This window comes from Narcine bancroftii, chromosome 9 (assembly GCF_036971445.1).
Source record: "Narcine bancroftii isolate sNarBan1 chromosome 9, sNarBan1.hap1, whole genome shotgun sequence".
In the NCBI taxonomy this organism is placed as follows: Eukaryota; Metazoa; Chordata; class Chondrichthyes; order Torpediniformes; family Narcinidae; genus Narcine; species Narcine bancroftii.
This window is the reverse complement of record NC_091477.1, coordinates 52,898,927-52,911,329: the sequence shown is the minus strand read 5'-3', so window position 1 is coordinate 52,911,329 and position 12,403 is coordinate 52,898,927. Positions and strand designations below refer to the sequence as shown.

General features: G+C 58.0%; 1 protein-coding gene across 1 annotated transcript in view; it reads left to right on the top strand.

Moving 5' to 3' along the window:
• Positions 1-1,130: 1,130 nt before the first annotated feature.
• Positions 1,131-12,403, top strand: part of hspa9 (heat shock protein 9) — a 45,735-nt gene continuing 34,462 nt past the window's right edge. Inside the window, exon 1 of the mRNA XM_069899171.1 lies at positions 1,131-1,547. Within this exon, the coding sequence (XP_069755272.1) occupies positions 1,500-1,547 (48 nt within the window). The 5' untranslated portion in view covers positions 1,131-1,499. The remainder of the gene's footprint in view (positions 1,548-12,403) is intronic.

Genomic DNA, 12,403 nt, shown 5'->3' with positions numbered 1-12,403 from the left:
TCCCCCCAGCTCCCCCCTCCACCCCCCCTCCACCCCCCCAGTGCTCTTCCCCCCCCAGCTTTTCCCCCCCTCCCCAGCTTTTCCCCCCCTCCCCAGCTTTTCCCCCCCTCCCCAGCTTTCCCCCCCTCCCCAGCTTTTCCCCCCCTCCCCAGCTTTCCCCCCCTCCCCCAGCTTTCCCCCCCTCCCCCAGCTTTCCCCCCTCCCCCAGCTTTCCCCCCCTCCCCCCAGCTTTCCCCCCCTCCCCCAGCTTTCCCCCCCTCCCCCCAGCTTTCCCCCCCTCCCCCCAGCTTTCCCCCCCTCCCCCCAGCTTTCCCCCCCTCCCCCCAGCTTTCCCCCCCTCCCCCAGCTTTCCCCCCCTCCCCCCAGCTTTCCCCCCTCCCCCCAGCTTTCCCCCCTCCCCCCAGCTTTCCCCCCCTCCCCCCAGCTTTCCCCCCCTCCCCCCAGCTTTCCCCCCCTCCCCCAGCTTTCCCCCCCTCCCCCCAGCTTTCCCCCCCTCCCCCCAGCTTTCCCCCCCCTCCCCCCAGCTTTCCCCCCCTCCCCCCAGCTTTCCCCCCCTCCCCCAGCTTTCCCCCCCTCCCCCAGCTTTCCCCCCCTCCCCCCAGCTTTCCCCCCCTCCCCCAGCTTTCCCCCCCTCCCCCAGCTTTCCCCCCTCCCCCAGCTTTCCCCCCTCCCCCCAGCTTTCCCCCCCTCCCCCCAGCTTTCCCCCCTCCCCCCAGCTTTCCCCCCCTCCCCCAGCTTTCCCCCCCTCCCCCAGCTTCCCCCCAGCTTCCCCCCCTCCCCCCAGCTTCCCCCCCTCCCCCCAGCTTCCCCCCCCTCCCCCCAGCTTCCCCCCCTCCCCCCAGCTTCCCCCCCCTCCCCCCAGCTTCCCCTCCCCCAGCTTCCCCTCCCCCCAGCTTCCCCCCCCAGCTTCCCCCCCCCAGCTTCCCCCCCCCCCAGCTTCCCCCCCCCCAGCTTCCCCCCCCCCCCCAGCTTTCTTCCCCCCCCCCAGCTTTCCCCCACCCCGAAGCCGCCGAACTTTGGCTCCAGTAGTTGTCTGATGCAAGTCGCTGCAATCCAGTCACCTTCAGGGCAAGGACCCAGCCCAGGGTCGCCTCCCCAACGCCAGCATTTCTCCCCCTCAAAATCACAAGCGCCCGGGCAGCGGCGGGTCCTCCTGCAGGTTTGTTTTTAGGAAGCTACCTCTTCATCTGTTAATATTTATATACCTATATAAACACATAGCTTTACCTACATTTACTCACAGATCTAAATATACGCCCTTATATACAGTAGACACACCCAGAACCACATCCACACGCATCCAGGATAAACACCCTGTTCAGGCGCTGTGCGGGCCAGGCGGCCTGGGGTCCATCCTGCAGGGCTCTGACGACATCAGTGCGAGGGCACGTGTGAGCGGTGGAGTTTTCCAGAAGCGGCGCGAGTTGAGTGTCGTCCTTCGTTCGCTCGGAGCCAGGACTTGTCGCCTCACAGTCCCTGCCTCCACTGTCGCCATCGTCATGATCTTCCTGGTGCGCTCGGCCTCCCGGCGCCTCGCCGCCGCCGCGGTGAGTAGAGCGGCGACCGGTCCCGGTGTGGTGGCCCAGGCCTCGGGTTGGCGCCGCAGCCGGAGTGAAGGGAGGATAGGAGTAGGCCGCGAATCCCGGGCCTCGCCTCCATTCCGGGCAGTAGCGAATGACCTTCAGCCTTTCTCTTTGTGTTAGTGGTGGGGAGGGGAGGCAGATGATGGGGTCTTGGCCTGTGGTCCGATGTAGGGCTCCGTGGCCCGGCGCACTGTCTAATCGCGGACTCTGGTGTCTCCATGAATATAGGTACAGATATTCCTCTCTTCTCCCCTTCCCCCGCCACCCCCTCGCTTTCCCCCCCGCCACCCCCTCGCTTTCCCCCCCCGCCACCCCCTCGCTTTCCCCCCCCGCCACCCCCTCGCTTTCCCCCCCCGCCACCCCCTCGCTTTCCCCCCCCGCCACCCCCTCGCTTTCCCCCCCCGCCACCCCCTCGCTTTCCCCCCCCTCGCTTTCCCCCCCTCGCTTCCCCCCCCTCGCTTCCCCCCCCTCGCTTTCCCCCCCTCGCTTTCCCCCCCCTCGCTTTCCCCCCCTCGCTTTCCCCCCCCTCGCTTTCCCCCCTCGCTTTCCCCCCCCTCGCTTTCCCCCCCCTCGCTTTCCCCCCCCTCGCTTTCCCCCCCCTCGCTTTCCCCCCCTCGCTTTCCCCCCCCTCGCTTTCCCCCCTCGCTTTCCCCCCCTCGCTTTCCCCCCCCTCGCTTTCCCCCCCCTCGCTTTCCCCCCCCTCGCTTTCCCCCCCTCGCTTTCCCCCCCTCGCTTTCCCCCCCTCGCTTTCCCCCCCCTCGCTTTCCCCCCCCTCGCTTTCCCCCCCCTCGCTTTCCCCCCCCTCGCTTTCCCCCCCCTCGCTTTCCCCCCCCTCGCTTTCCCCCCCCTCGCTTTCCCCCCCTCGCTTTCCCCCCCTCGCTTTCCCCCCCCTCGCTTTCCCCCCCCTCGCTTTCCCCCCCCCTCGCTTTCCCCCCCCTCGCTTTCCCCCCCCTCGCTTTCCCCCCCTCGCTTTCCCCCCCCTCGCTTTCCCCCCCCTCGCTTTCCCCCCCCTCGCTTTCCCCCCCCTCGCTTTCCCCCCCCTCGCTTTCCCCCCCTCGCTTTCCCCCCCCTCGCTTTCCCCCCCCCTCGCTTTCCCCCCCCTCGCTTTCCCCCCCCTCGCTTTCCCCCCCCTCGCTTTCCCCCCTCGCTCCCCCCTCGCTTTCCCCCCCTCGCTTTCCCCCCCTCGCTTTCCCCCCCCTCGCTTTCCCCCCCCTCGCTTTCCCCCCCTCGCTTTCCCCCCCCTCGCTTTCCCCCCCCCTCGCTTTCCCCCCCTCGCTTTCCCCCCCCTCGCTTTCCCCCCCTCGCTTTCCCCCCCCTCGCTTTCCCCCCCTCGCTTTCCCCCCCCCTCGCTTTCCCCCCCCTCGCTTTCCCCCCCCTCGCTTTCCCCCCCCTCGCTTTCCCCCCTCGCTTCCCCCCCTCGCTTTCCCCCCCTCGCTTTCCCCCCCCCTCGCTTTCCCCCCCCCTCGCTTTCCCCCCCCTCGCTTTCCCCCCCTCGCTTTCCCCCCCCTCGCTTTCCCCCCCCTCGCTTTCCCCCCCCTCGCTTTCCCCCCCCTCGCTTTCCCCCCCCTCGCTTTCCCCCCCCTCGCTTTCCCCCCCCTCGCTTTCCCCCCCCTCGCTTTCCCCCCCCTCGCTTTCCCCCCCTCGCTTTCCCCCCCTCGCTTTCCCCCCCCTCGCTTTCCCCCCCCTCGCTTTCCCCCCCCTCGCTTTCCCCCCCCCTCGCTTTCCCCCCCTCGCTTTCCCCCCCCTTCGCTTTCCCCCCCCTCGCTTTCCCCCCCCTCGCTTTCCCCCCCCTCGCTTTCCCCCCCCTCGCTTTCCCCCCCTCGCTTTCCCCCCCTCGCTTTCCCCCCCCTCGCTTTCCCCCCCCTCGCTTTCCCCCCCCTCGCTTTCCCCCCCTCGCTTTCCCCCCCCTCGCTTTCCCCCCCTCGCTTTCCCCCCCCTCGCTTTCCCCCCCCTCGCTTTCCCCCCCCTCGCTTTCCCCCCCTCGCTTTCCCCCCCCTCGCTTTCCCCCCCCTCGCTTTCCCCCCCCTCGCTTTCCCCCCCCTCTCTTTCCCCCCCCTCGCTTCCCCCCCCTCGCTTCCCCCCCCTCGCTTCCCCCCCTCGCTTTCCCCCCCCTCGCTTTCCCCCCCCCTCGCTTCCCCCCCCCTCGCTTCCCCCCCCCTCGCTTCCCCCCCCCTCGCTTCCCCCCCCCTCGCTTCCCCCCCCTCGCTTCCCCCCCCTCGCTTCCCCCCCCTCGCTTCCCCCCCCCTCGCTTCCCCCCCCTCCCTTTCCCCCCCCTCCCTTTCCCCCCCTCCCTTCCCCCCCCTCCCTTTCCCCCCCCTCCCTTTCCCCCCCCTCCCTTTCCCCCCCCTCCCTTTCCCCCCCCTCCCTTTCCCCCCCTCCCTTTCCCCCCCTCCCTTTCCCCCCCTCCCTTTCCCCCCCCTCCCTTTCCCCCCCCTCCCTTTCCCCCCCCTCCCTTTCCCCCCCCTCCCTTTCCCCCCCCTCCCTTTCCCCCCCCTCCCTTTCCCCCCCTCCCTTTCCCCCCCCTCCCTTTCCCCCCCTCCCTTTCCCCCCCTCCCTTTCCCCCCCTCCCTTTCCCCCCCCTCCCTTTCCCCCCCCTCCCTTTCCCCCCCTCCCTTTCCCCCCCCTCCCTTTCCCCCCCCTCCCTTTCCCCCCCCTCCCTTTCCCCCCCCTCCCTTTCCCCCCCCTCCCTTTCCCCCCCCTCCCTTTCCCCCCCCCCCCGCCACTCCCTCGGTATTATGGGAAATTAAGTTGGCCATTCATCCCGCATTGTGCTGCAGTGACGACGTGCAGAAGTGGTTCTGAAACACGGGGTGGGACTGGCAACCAACAAATGGCAAGTGTGGCGGGGGATGGAGTGGATGGCTGGGGAGTGAGGGGGCGAGCAGTCAACAGATGGGGGGCAGGAGTAGCTATTACTTCTGTGAGTGTGTAACGCGTCATCAGTTCTGGGTGAGACCCCCTCCAAAATTGTCAAGGAGGGCAAATTTCCTGGGAGTTTGGACCACAGTGTAAAAGGCCCGGGAGGTCCAGCATTTCCAGAATTTCACTGTATGAAAAGGCCTCATGACATCCATCCTTTAGTGGAGACTCTTTGATGGCCACAACATACCTGCCAATCTGTGGCTGTACAAAGTCATCCACTTTATACTTTATTCTGTGTGTATTTAAATAATCCTTCATTTATTACATTTGACTCTGTTCCTCTTGTTCCCTAAGGCTGCAATTTTTCCCCATCTGCCGGTCCTTCCACACAAACTACCTACCAGCTGTCTCTGCTTATGCACCAATCATCTCTTTCTCTGCTTCTTCACTTATGTTCCCAATCCCTGTGAATCTAGTTTAACCCCACCCCCATTAGCTAAATTCCCTGCCAGGATGTTGGTTCCCTTCAAGTTCAGGTGTAACCTGTCTCACTTGCACAGGTCACCCCTTTCCCAGAAAAGGTTCCAATTATCCAAGAACTTGAAATCCTGTCTCCTGAACCATCTCATCAGCCACATGTTTGTCTGCACTATCTTTGTGTTCTGACCTTTCCTAGCTCGTGGCAGCGTGAGTAATCCTGAGATCATCTTGGAGTTCTTGCTCTTCAGCCTCTTTCCTAACTCCTTAAACTTACTTTGCAGGACCTCTACCACATTCCTGTGTATGTCATTAGCCCCTTTTCCACTAGCACTTTGTCCCAAGAATTAATGGGAAATTAACCAGTTAAGGGTCCAGTGGAAAAGGAAAACAATCAGCCCGCCAGTGTCAAATCACACCGGGCGGGGATTGATGCCCTCTACTCCTCGTATCCCCAATGTCAGCTGACATTGGTGTGTTGATTCTTTCTTTGGCTTGGCTTCGCGGACGAAGATTTATGGAGGGGGTAAAAAGTCCACGTCAGCTGCAGGCTCGTTTGTGGCTGACCAGTCCGATGCGGGACAGGCAGACACGATTGCAGCGGTTGCAAGGGAAAATTGGTTGGTTGGGTGTTGGGTTTTTCCTCCTTTGCCTTTTGTCAGTGAGGTGGGCTCTGCGGTCTTCTTCAAAGGAGGCTGCTGCCCGCCAAACTGTGAGGCGCCAAGATGCACGGTTTGAGGCGTTATCAGCCCACTGGCGGTGGTCAATGTGGCAGGCACCAAGAGATTTCTTTAGGCAGTCCTTGTACCTTTTCTTTGGTGCACCTCTGTCACGGTGGCCAGTGGAGAGCTCGCCATATAATACGATCTTGGGAAGGCGATGGTCCTCCATTCTGGAGACGTGACCCATCCAGCGCAGCTGGATCTTCAGCAGCGTGGACTCGATGCTGTCGACCTCTGCCATCTCGAGTACCTCGACGTTAGGGGTGTGAGCGCTCCAATGGATGTTGAGGATGGAGCGGAGACAACGCTGGTGGAAGCGTTCTAGGAGCTGTAGGTGGTGCCGGTAGAGGACCCATGATTCGGAGCCGAACAGGAGTGTGGGTATGACAACGGCTCTGTATACGCTTATCTTTGTGAGGTTTTTCAGTTGGTTGTTTTTCCAGACTCTTTTGTGTAGTCTTCCAAAGGCGCTATTTGCCTTGGCGAGTCTGTTGTCTATCTCATTGTCGATCCTTGCATCTGATGAAATGGTGCAGCCGAGATAGGTAAACTGGTTGACCGTTTTGAGTTTTGTGTGCCCGATGGAGATGTGGGGGGGCTGGTAGTCATGGTGGGGAGCTGGCTGATGGAGGACCTCAGTTTTCTTCAGGCTGACTTCCAGGCCAAACATTTTGGCAGTTTCCGCAAAGCAGGACGTCAAGCGCTGAAGAGCTGGCTCTGAATGGGCAACTAAAGCGGCATCATCTGCAAAGAGTAGTTCACGGACAAGTTTCTCTTGTGTCTTGGTGTGAGCTTGCAGGCGCCTCAGATTGAAGAGACTGCCATCCGTGCGGTACCGGATGTAAACAGCGTCTTCATTGTTGGGGTCTTTCATGGCTTGGTTCAGCATCATGCTGAAGAAGATTGAAAAGAGGGTTGGTGCGAGAACACAGCCTTGCTTCACGCCATTGTTAATGGAGAAGGGTTCAGAGAGCTCATTGCTGTATCTCGCACCAACCCTGGCCCAGCGGAAATCTCCGCCTCAACGATTTGCTGGAACTTGCAACAGGCAGCAAATTCCGGGCACAGGGAGAGCAGCAGCGGCCCCGGCCCCGGTCCGGGCGAAGGGTAGACGGCGGCGGCCCCGATCCGGGCAGGAGCAAGGGGGAGACGGCGGCCCCAGTCCGGGCACAGGGAGAGCAGCAGCGGCCCCGGCCCCGGTCCGGGCGAAGGGTAGACGGCGGCGGCCCCGATCCGGGCAGGAGCAAGGGGGAGACGGCGGCCCCAGTCCGGGCACAGGGAGAGCAGCAGCGGCCCCGGCCCCGGTCCGGGCAAAGGGTAGACAGCGGCGGCCCCGATACGGGCAGGAGCAAGGGGGAGACGGCGGCCCCGGCCTCGGTCGAGTGAGGCAGGCGGAGGCCCCGGTCCGGGCAGGGAGTGGGAGGCGGTGGCCCCAGTCCAGGCACAGGGTGAACTGCGGCGGCCTCGGCCCCGGTCCGGGCAGTATGGACCGACCTAGGAGGGGAGGCAGGCCCCTCCAGCCCGGGTAAGAAACCTGCATAGGAGAAGGCCACTCCGGTATAAAACCTACGACCCAAGGACATCGCTGCCACGTCCCAGCTTGCTTGGCCACGGCACACGAACCATGGGTGTAAAGGGTGGGGCCAGTACTGCGCGCACTGCACTCCACCTAAAAGCTCCTTTGCGCAGGCCCGAGGACAGGTCCACGTCCTCCCCCTCCACGTCCTCCCCCTCCACGTCCTCCCCCTCCACGTCCTCCCCCTCCACGTCCTCCCCCTCCACGTCCTCCCCCTCCACGTCCTCCCCCTCCACGTCCTCCCCCTCCACGTCCTCCCCCTCAAAAGATGCTCACAAACTCAAGCTAGCATGCTGGAACATCAGAACCATGCTAGACAAGACTGACAGCCACCGACCTGAACGTCGGTCTGCCCTCATTGCACATGAACTCCTCAGACTTGACATCGACATAGCCGCTCTCAGTGAAGTCCGCCTGGCAGATGTAGGCAGCCTCCAAGAACGCGGCGCGGGCTACACACTCTACTGGTCTGGCAAGCCTTCGGATGAACGACGCCTATCTGGTGTAGGCTTCATGGTCAAGAGCTTCATTGCCTCCAAACTCGAAAACCTTCCGACAGGCCTCTCGGACCGAATCATGTCCATGCGACTCCCACTTCAAAACAAGCGTCACATCACCCTCATCAGTGTCTATGCTCCAACCCTCCAGGCGGAACCAGCAGAAAAGAACAAGTTCTACACCGACCTGCGCAACCTCATCCAACGTACCCCTACAGCCGACAAGGTTGTCATCCTGGGCGACTTCAACGCTCGTGTCGGCAAAGACTCAGAAACCTGGCCAGGAATCCTGGGCAAGCATGGCGTCGGCAAGTGCAACGACAATGGGCGCCTCCTGTTGGAGCTCTGCGCAGAACAGCGGCTTGTCATTACAAACACCCTTTTTCAGCAGAGGGACAGCCTTAAGACCACCTGGATGCATCCCCGATCCAAACACTGGCACCTCCTGGACTACATCCTGGTGCGAGAAAGTGACAAACAAGATGTGCTCCACACCAGGGTCATGCCTAGCGCGGAATGCCACACTGACCACCGGCTGGTTCGCTGCAAGCTCAACCTTCACTTCAAGCCAAAGCCCAGGAACAATCAAGCCCCCAGAAAGAGGTTCAATGTTGGAAAACTGCAGTCAGACGAAGCGAGAGGAAACTTCCAGGCAAACCTCAAAGCAAAGCTCGACGTTGCAACCCGCCTCACGGACCCGTCCCCCGAAACCCTCTGGGATCAGTTGAAGGCTACCATACTGCAATCCACTGAAGAGGTACTGGGCTTCTCCTCCAGGAAAAACAAGGACTGGTTTGACGAAAACAGCCAGGAAATCCAGGAGCTGCTGGCAAAGAAGCGAGCTGCCCACCAGGCTCACCTTACAAAGCCGTCCTGTCCAGAGAAGAAACAAGCCTTCCGTCGCGCATGCAGCCATCTTCAGCGCAAACTCCGGGAGATCCAAAATGAGTGGTGGACTAGCCTCGCCAAACGAACACAGCTCAGCGCGGACATTGGCGACTTCAGGGGTTTCTACGAGGCTCTAAAGGCTGTGTACGGCCCCTCACCCCAAGTCCAAAGCCCGCTGCGCAGCTCAGACGGCAAAGTCCTCCTCAGCGACAAGATCTCCATCCTCAATCGATGGTCAGAACACTTCCAATCTCTTTTCAGTACCAACCGCTCAGTCCAAGATTCCGCCCTGCTCCAGCTCCCTCAACAGCCCCTAAGGCTAGAGCTGGATGAGGTTCCCACCCTGGATGAGACATATAAGGCAATCAAACAACTGAAAAGTGGCAAAGCAGCAGGTATGGATGGAATCCCCCCAGAAGTCTGGAAGGCTGGCGGCAAAACTCTGCATGCCAAACTGCATGAGTTTTTCAAGCTTTGTTGGGACCAAGGTAAACTGCCTCAGGATCTTCGTGATGCCACCATCATCACCCTGTACAAAAACAAAGGCGAGAAATCAGACTGCTCAAACTACAGGGGAATCACGTTGCTCTCCATTGCAGGCAAAATCTTCGCTAGGATTCTACTAAATAGAATAATACCTAGTGTCGCTGAGAATATTCTCCCAGAATCACAGTGCGGCTTTCGCGCAAACAGAGGAACCACTGACATGGTCTTTGCCCTCAGACAGCTCCAAGAAAAGTGCAGAGAACAAAACAAAGGACTCTACATCACCTTTGTTGACCTCACCAAAGCCTTCGACACCGTGAGCAGGAAAGGGCTTTGGCAAATACTAGAGCGCATCGGATGTCCCCCAAAGTTCCTCAACATGATTATCCAACTGCACGAAAACCAACAAGGTCGGTGTGTTGATTAAATCAATGGAAAAAGGGCAACTTCCATCCATTCCATTTGAAGGTAGACTGTCCAATTCCTGGGGTTGAGTATATGCTGTGTAAAAAGCAGTCAGTGTCCCGGTGTTACAGAGTTGAAAGGACCCCAAAAACCAGCAGCAATAGATATGCACCACAACATCGGGTTATTTAAACAAAAGTAGTTTTTAATTTGAACAAGAAAACCGAATTAAACTTTAACTTATTACTTAACCTACCTAACCTACTTAATTCCCCCCCTCTAATACCAACCCCCTTAAGAATATTTTGCACCTGCTTAGAGATATTCTGGACCCAAGCACCCAGGGAGCAACACATTATCCTGGAGTCTCTTGCAGCTACAGAACCTCCTCTGTTCCCCTGACTATTGAGTCCACAATAGCTCCTTTTCCACTGGCACATTGTCACCGGAATTGACGGGTCCAGTGGAAAAAAAAGTCAGCATTTCACGCTAGGGATTGACAGCTTTTACCCCTACTCATATCTCTGGCATCAGCTGGCGCCAGCGTGCTGATTAAATCAGTGGGGGGGAAAAGGACAGCTGAAAGTCACCCATTTCCAGTTGACTCTCCGATCCCCAAGGATGAGTTTTGTTCAATGGAAAAGCATTCACTGACCCAGTTAAAGGAGGCCCAGTGGAAACAGCACAAATGGCTTCCTATCCTGGGACACAGCACAACCAATTAAGTGGGATGCCAGTGGAAAAAGGGTTTAAGACTAGTGCTTTAATCTGACTTCACCTTTCCCTCTGAGGCTCAGAGTTGACCATGATGCTATTGATCTGGCTGTTGTTGCCAGATAGGTCATCCCCTTCAGCACTATCCAAAGGGTAGTTGCTGAGGGGAATGACTGCAGAGGTACCCTGCTCTACCTGCCTGTTCCCCTTCCCCATCCTGACTGTTACCCAGCTCCCTTCCTCCTGGCCTCAATGTGATTTTTGTCCTTGTTACTCCTGTCCATCATTCTCTGAACCTCCTGAATGATCCAGAGTTCATCCAGCTCCCTAACAAGATCTTCAAGGAGCTAAAATTGGATGTGCTTTGCAGATGAAATCGTCAGGGCTAGTGTTGGCTTTCCTGTCTCTGCTTTGACTGTGGTTCTCACTTTCCATTAAAGATTAAAGAGTTGGTAAAACCTGTCCTTGCCTTGCCTCGACTCCTGCACCTTCTCCTCAGCCTCTACTCACCAATGCTTCACAAACCAAAACCTCAAAATCCCACTCCTACTCTGGGTCACTCACACAATGGCTGCTCTGTTTTGTACCTGCTTTCCTTTTATTTGCTTCAGTTCCTGTATAGCTTTCTCTGGACTCAATTGGTTGGTTGCTAATGTCTCATAGCCATACAGAAACACAAAATCTGGAATCACACTTTCTGCAGGAACTCAGCAGATGAGACAGTATATATGGGTAAAAATAGTCTGTTAGTGTTGTGGGTATAAATGCTTTATCAAGATGAAACTGAATGGGTAAACGATATATAAAGTTCAAAAAGCTGTGGTAAGGACCAGGTGATAGTAGAGGACAGAAGATGTGGATCATGGACAGTTGGAGAAATTATGGTGGGGTGTTGGGGGGGGGGGGGCTTGGGGGGAATGAGGAAAGAAAAGTTAAGAGCATGTAAAATAACTGCAGGAGTAGGCAAAGAAGAGCTGGAAAAAGTAGTCATGTCAGGGTTATATAAAATAAGAAAAATAATTGTTCATGCCATTAGGAATAATAACATGTTACTCCTAAAGTTTACCTTTAGCCTTACCAAGACAATAAGGCTAAGGATAGGCATGTCAGTGTGGAAATGGTTGGGGAAAATAAAATGGCTACAGGATGCTTGTGTAGACCCACAGAATGTAGATGTTCAGGGAATCAATCACCCAGCCTGTGCTTGGTCTCACCTGTGTAGAGGAAGCCACATCAAGTACACCAAATGCAGTGGATTACCAGTAGGTTGGATGATGTGCAAGTAAAACTTTTATACCTGGAAAGTCTGTTTGTGAATGGAGATGAGGGAGAAAATACAGGGACAGGTTTTGTATTTCCTGTGGTTACAGCAGGAAGGGCCTAAGGGGGTAGAAATTTGGATCAGGAGGTAAGACTGGGGTCAGGAGTTTCAGAGAGACTTATCCCTGCATAAAACAGATAGGGGAAGATATTGCTGGTAGTGGGATTGAGTTGAACATGGTGGAAATGTAAACTAACATGATGAATGTGGAAAGTGAAAACCAGAGGGACTCTGGCCTAGTTCCCTCTAAGGGCAGGAGGGTGGGTGGAGTAAGGGCAGAAGTATAAGAAATAGAGGAGATGTGGGTGTGTGGTCTTGATTAGCAACAGAAAGAGCAAATCCATGGTTATTAAAGGGGGACATTTTGATGTCCTTGAGTAGAATGGCCTAGCCCCAGGACAAAAGTGGCAGAGGAATTTTGAGAAAGGGATGCTGTCCTTACAAGGGACAGGGAGGGAAGAGGTATTGAGGAAAAAATATCAGTGGATATTTTGTTTGCTGAGGTGAGACAAAGAGGTAAAGGAAGGGGCAGGTGACTGACCTGCTGTTCCTTCATGAATTATTTTTGTTTCATTTCCAGTTTCCAAAATCCATATGTTAAATGTTCCACTTTGAGCCTGGTCCCTATACAAACTGTGCTGGGAAGAGAGGCGGAGAGGTTGGAAGGGGTAGGAAGAGGAGTACAATAAAACAGGCAAGGTGGGGGGAGGGCAGAAGAGAAAAAGTAATAGGGGAGGGGATAGCTCTTTGGAGGGGGAAGGTGTTGGGAGTGGAGGAAAGGAGTCAGAAATAGGGAAAGACAGACTGGGCCTTATAGAAACTGGAGAGTTGATGTTAATGTCATCTGATTGGAGAGTGCCCAGACAGAACAT